Source organism: Petaurus breviceps, unplaced genomic scaffold, assembly GCF_028583685.1.
Source record: "Petaurus breviceps papuanus isolate PSGF00001 unplaced genomic scaffold, PetGlider_PUasm1.0 191, whole genome shotgun sequence".
In the NCBI taxonomy this organism is placed as follows: domain Eukaryota; kingdom Metazoa; phylum Chordata; class Mammalia; order Diprotodontia; family Petauridae; genus Petaurus; species Petaurus breviceps.
Window position 1 is genome coordinate 2,952,054 of NW_027185811.1, and position 6,357 is coordinate 2,958,410.

At 42.7% G+C, this 6,357-nt stretch overlaps 1 protein-coding gene across 3 annotated transcripts in view; it reads left to right on the forward strand.

Moving 5' to 3' along the window:
• FMNL3 (formin like 3) overlaps positions 1-6,357 on the forward strand; it is an 81,526-nt gene that overhangs the window by 49,240 nt on the left and 25,929 nt on the right. For all 3 annotated transcript variants that reach the window (XM_069092598.1, XM_069092599.1, XM_069092600.1), the window contains exons 2-4: positions 1,628-1,711; positions 3,535-3,615; positions 3,866-3,942. In XM_069092598.1, the coding sequence (XP_068948699.1) occupies positions 1,628-1,711; positions 3,535-3,615; positions 3,866-3,942 (242 nt within the window). The remainder of the gene's footprint in view (positions 1-1,627; positions 1,712-3,534; positions 3,616-3,865; positions 3,943-6,357) is intronic.

Consider the following 6,357-nt stretch of genomic DNA (forward strand, 5'->3'; position numbering starts at 1 on the left):
AGGAGTTCACAGTTTCTTTGTGTTATCAGGTACATACAGTAAACACAGGATAAGACGTCTCATAAGTGTCATAAGAAGTACAGATGAAGTGCTACAAGGGCTCTGAGGAAGAGGTTACATTTTGTTTGGAGGAAGGTCGCATTCATGAAGGAGAAATCATTTAAGATGAACCTTGAAGGATGGGTAGTAGGGAGAGCATGATAAAGTTTGAGAAAAATGATTAGGCTTGCTTGAGAATACCAAATAGCACTGTTTGTCACATCAGGTATTTGCAGGGATGTAGTGGGAGACGAGTCTGGTAAAAATAGGTTAGAGGCATATTTAAAGAAGGCTTTGCGGCTGGCTGGCATAGGCAATGGAGAACTATAGGGTTTTGCATGTGAGTGTAACATATTTGGAACTTTACAAAGGTTAATTCAGCCACCAGGTATAACTTAGATTAGATAGGCAAGAACTAATTTAGATGCTGGGTTGATGGTAGTGGGAATGGTTGTAAAACTGGGGCCTCCCTAAATATAAATATATAGGGAAAATAAAGATATGGTCCCAAGGAAGTCAGTGACAGGAAAAAACACCAAAACGTATAAGAATATCGATAGCATTATTTGTGTTAACAATGTATGTCCAACCATTTGGGAAAGGCTGAACAAATTGTACTATATGATTTAATAGTTTGTAAGGAATAATGAATATAAAGAATTCAGAGAAACATGGAAAGACTTGTAAGAAATGAAGGGGATGAATAAAGGAAAACTAAAACAATAATGACAGCCATAATGTAGATAAAGACAACAAACCTGGGTCAAATCCAAGGGAAAAATTTGGTGCCAAGTTAATAAAATTAAAATAAGTGTGCTTTCTGTTAACTGAACCCATGATTTCATTGATACAGGAAACACCTAGTTTCTAGTTGACTGAAGGAGAATAGAACTGTTAGGGCATATGTCTAGTGCTATATAAGACTTAGAAGCAGAGGGGGTCTGATGTGGAACAGAAATGGCCCAAAATGGGGTACAGCAAGGGAACATAGGCATAGGCGAAGGGGGAGCCTGGAGTTACTACTGGGATAGAGAAGTCCTTAGGCCTAGTATGATTTCTGGAAGCCCAGGGCATAGCTAGCCAGATCGTTTTACTCTATCCATGTGCCTCTTTCCCCCCTTTTCCCCTAAAGCCTACTGAGAAGACCTGACAGGAAAAGGGGGAAAGTAGATGGCAGTGCATCCAACCTTTCTAGCCTTGAAAGCTTAGATTATTTGGGCCTCTCTTTTGTTAGGAAATGCCTTTCATGGTGTGGTAGAGAAGGCTGCCTTAGAGTCATAAATCTCTTATCTGCTACATTCTGGTTGTGTGATCTGGGACAAGTCACTAATCCTCTCAGGCAGCTTTCCAAGACTTGGAGAAGAGCTGTCAGGCTGCGTTGATAGAGGGGGTTTCCTCACCATTAGTTCCCTGTACCAGTGGAAAACGACAGGTTCACAGACCTTCTTCTTTTGCTTGTCCCCTTCCCCTCCCCCAAAGTACATTGAAGCAAAGTCAAGGGGCCCAGGAGCAGAAAGGAGGTGGCACAGTCTGCTCTCCATCCAATCACCATCTGCTAACAATCATGGAGTCATTTCTTTTTTTTCAGAGCTCAATGAATCTGCCTCCAGACAAGGCCCGTCTCTTGAGACAGTATGACAATGAGAAGAAGTGGGACCTCATCTGTGATCAGGTACTGGGGTCAGCGAAAACAGCAAAAGGGCATCACATGTATCAGCCAGGCAGGTTTGCTGCTCCAGTCCCTTGAGGAATCCTTTCCTGAGACATCTTGACCTAGCTTCTGAGGCCTATCATTCATGTTCCAGTAGGATACTTAGGATAGGGATCTAGCCAAGTGGCAAATTTGCTTTTCAGTTTCCATAGCAACTTCAGTTTTTTCTTGATTTCTCCAAAAAAGCAGTGACCTAGGAGTCAGGGAGTATAGTCATCTCTAGGCAGATTGGACTTTTTCAGCTAAAATAACACAGCACTCAGGTGTGTAACACAGGGAATTCCTGGGTCAGAGCCAACTCCTGAGTCTTTCCCAAGGTAGGGGAATAGGGGGTTAGGCTCATAACTGACTCCTTGGAATTGATAAGACGTTCCAAGTGATATTTTATCCCTTACTCTGCCTCCAGGCAGTATTATCTATGACCCGTGCTAGGTCTAATTGTTAACCTCTCCAATATAGGGAATAGTCATTATGTCCTGTCAGTCTCCAGCCCCTGTGTCTTAGTGCCTTCCAGGTCCAGATATTCTTTATGAATCCAACTCTCTGCTTTGGTTAAAAATCCATTTCTTCTGCTCTGCTCTGAGAAAGTACAGAAAAGACCTGGTCATGATTCCCTCCATTACTGAAGATGGCTATTCCTCAGTGCTATTATCTCCAGACCAAAGAAGCTTGATTCTTTTACAGATTTCTCAGAGTTTTAAGTCCTTTTTGTCTAATGCTAATTACCTTTATTGTTCCTTCCCAGTTCTTCACATTTCATAGTGAGGGAACCCAAATTTATCCAAGATTGTTAAGGATTTGACTAGTACTGAATAGTGTGAGATGATTTTTACAGTTACTTTTTAGGAGATTTTATTTCTCCATGACTGTTTGGGATTACTTTGACATGTTACATGTATGAGGAAGCACTGTATTCTAAGCACAACACTTAGAATCAGAGACCTGGGTACAAATTCTGGCCCTGATATTTACTACCTGTGGGTGACTTGGAACAAATAACTTATAAGTGACTTGTAGAAAAGGGGTAAGAATACTGCAAAACCTGCTGAACAGGGATGTGGTAGGGAAAGCACTTTCTAAGCCTTGAAGTACTACATAGATAGATAGATAGATAGATAGATAGATAGATAGATAGATGAAGTACTACATAAAGTGAGATAGACAGACAGACAGACAGACAGATAGATAGACAGATAGACAGATAAATAGATGAAGTACTACATAAAGTGAGAGATCGATCGATCATATGAAACTAAACAAAGAGGAGATATACTGTCAGGTATAATCCTCCTTGGATCCTCAAAATAAGACCAGTTTCCTTCCTCAGGTTTCAGAATCTGGAAGGCTGGTTTAGGAGATGAGATCTTTGTAAACTAAGCAACATTTTTCTCTATCTTTCAGATATAGACTGATCTTGAAAGTGTTAGAAATTCATATAAACTCTATTGTCAGTCAGTCAGCAGTACTGATCAAGCTCCCGTGTATGTAGAGAATTGTACTAGACACTTTAAGCAATAAGACAAATATTGTAATATTTTTGGTGTGGCATCTCAGCGTTAGAGATTAAGGAAGAAAAAGGCTTCCAAAGGCTCTTCTACTGGAATAGCATGGACAATTTGCATAAAGGGGCATATTGATGGAAAAGGGGAAACAACATTTTAGGGTAAATATAGTATGAGAAGAGGAAAGGAGGAAGACTAGAGAATGGGGAACATGAGTGATGTTGGGAGGACTGATTTCCACAGTGAGTACTATGACTGTTGTGTTGTGTATTGCCCCTGTAGGAGCGATTTCAGGTGAAGAATCCTCCCCACACTTATATCCAGAAACTACAGAGCTTCCTGGACCCCAGTGTGACTCGAAAGGTGATGTACCTTTTACCTGGAATTTTGGGTTTTAGTTTTTGTGCCCCTAATGATCTTGTGTAGTTAAAAGAACACTTTCATTTGGAAATATGTGTGGGATTTGCCTCTAAGGGAAAGGCATTGAAATGCTGTTATACCTTAAGAAGCACCTGAAGCTGTGGTCCTGGAATGCTGTACTTCCTGCATTACTTTTGTTCCACAAAATTGGGGTGAGGTTCTCTGAGAATGACTGAGACTTTGCTGTTTGTAGAAGTTCAGGAGGAGAGTCCAAGAGTCTACCAAAGTGCTGAGGGAGCTGGAGATCTCTCTTCGGACTAATTACATTGGGTAAGTTGGATTGGTCCTTAGTATGTAGGAGTGAGTGGGCAGGTGGATGGATGTTATTGTTCACTTAGAAGAGGCTCATTGATCTCTCCTCCAACCTCAGTGGGCTTGTTCCTGTCATGGCCTCCTTATGGTTACAGCCTATTCATTTTCTGGCTTCTTTCCCTATCAGCTCTGCCAGCTGATGACTGGCAAACTGAGGTCTTTCTTGGGGTCTTCATCCTGTAGCTTTGTGTTTAAAATATTCCCACAGCAACAGAAATTGAAGTTTTTCCTGTGGGGTGGAGGCAAGGAAAATCCAGAGAAGCCTCAGGGAAAGTTCATTCCAATTGGGCTAGAAACTGTGGCCTGACTCTTTGCTGTGTGTGCTCCAGGAAGATTCTGAGAAAGCACATCTTCTATTTGACAAAACTAACCCTCCTAAAGAAAGGTTATGTTTCAGGCCCAGGGACACTCTTCCTACAGAATGGGGAGAGGTTCTGGCTTCCAGACTCTGCTCTGCAAACTCATTGAATTGGTACATGGGCACTGAGCTAAGTTTGGGCTTCTGGAGAAGCCCACAAGAATTAGGCAAGGGAGCCTGGAAATGAGAATGCATAGTGATTGTTTTAGATGAGGGTGAGATGGAAAAGTGCATAACTTTACTGAGTCAGAACTAATGAGAGGCCAGACTGGGAAGGATGTATAACAATTAACCGTGGGGTAGAGGAAGAGAAAAAATAGAGACCAAGTTTGCTACTCTTAGCCTCACTTAGGGAACAGCTTAGACCAGAAAGGCCATTGTCCTGAGTAGAATCCCTCTGTAACATCCTCAATAAGAGATCATTGGGCCTCCTGCTTGATGACCTTCGGTAAAGGGGAGCTCACTATCTCCCAAGGGTCCAATTTGGGATAACTCTTAACTGTTAGGGAGTTTTCTCTTCTACCAAGCTGAAAATTGCCTCTTTGCAGCTTCTGCCTGTAGCTCCTAGTGCTTCCCTCTGGGGATAGGTTGAACAAGTCCATTCCTTATTCTGTAGGATAGCTCCTAAAATGCTGAAGATGGGCGAAAGGTCCCACAGCCCTCAAACCTTATCTTCCCCAGACTAGTCATCTACAGCTCTTTCACCAGATCCTCACATATGAGATCCTCCATCATCCAGGTCACCTCCTTGTCAGTTTTATACACTGTGATCATCCTATTCATCCTGAACAACCAATTTATTCCTTCTTTGAATGCTCGTTTTTCTTTACCCTCCAACAAAGCTAGGAATCATTTCTATTATCCTTAGCATTTGTAACAAGCCTCAGATTATTCTGGGCTTTCCTTCAAATATGTGGGGAGAAGGGGCACACTTTGGGGCCTAAGGGGAGACCAGAGTAAGACTATTGCCAGTTCTGTATTCCCTGACTTCCTGTGAGTAGCAATGGAAAGAGCAGAGAACAAAGCCCAGTGATGTCAGATGCCTTTTTGCTTCTTGTCCAAGCTGAATGTTGGCAGGTAGCCATCCTCTCATTTATCCACACTACGTATATGTCTGGGTGGCTAACTTTGCCCACAGTTCTTGGCAAGAGAGGGTAGGAAGCAGGCAGGATACCTGTAGAAAGTCAGCTGTAGCAGTAACAGGAAAGACCACCAGAGACATTCCTGCCCTTGGTGGCTGCTGTCCCACTCACACTGTCAAACCAAATATTAAAAACAGCTTTTGGGAAATTGGGGATCTTTATTTGGTGAATTTTTTAATGTTAGGTAGGAGGAAGGACCCAGGCAGTGAAAAGAGAAGGGCCTTGATGTTGATGTTTCTGATTGGGCCTAATCACTGGAACATATGCAGACAACTTTCACAGACCTGAGCCCCCCCATGCTCATCCTGTCAAATCCTCAGAGAACTAATCCACTTGGCACTGCCTGCATTATTTCAAAGAGTTCTTCCCTGTCCAGGGCTTCACCTGTAGTTCTTATGAAATTCCTAGTATAGTCAAATGCACAAGAAAGAAATGTCGTAGAGTAGTAAGTGGTCTCTCTCCCCCCCCCCCCCCAATTTCTTCTATCTAATAACCTTCCTGGCTAGAGAGGAGCCATAGCTATAGCAGAATGACTTTTTACACCTTGTGAATCCTCTGCTTGCCTTCTGAACTCCGTATTTGCCAGGAGTTGGTGGAAGGGACCATATGATCCACAGGATAATAGCCTCTGGGCACTGGGCTCTGATACTGGAGCCCTTTTTCCAAACCATGACCCTGTTTCTTCTCCTAGCACCGGGATGTAGACTCTGCTTTTAGGGATCTGGGCTCCTGTAGGTTAATTTCCATCTGATTTAGCCCAGAACTAGACTGTCACCCCATTTTCCAGACATTTGTAAACTGTACAGTGGAGTGTGTGCTATGGAACTCTCTTTCCCCCTTTCTAGCCCGGCTCTCCCTTATGTATTATCTTCC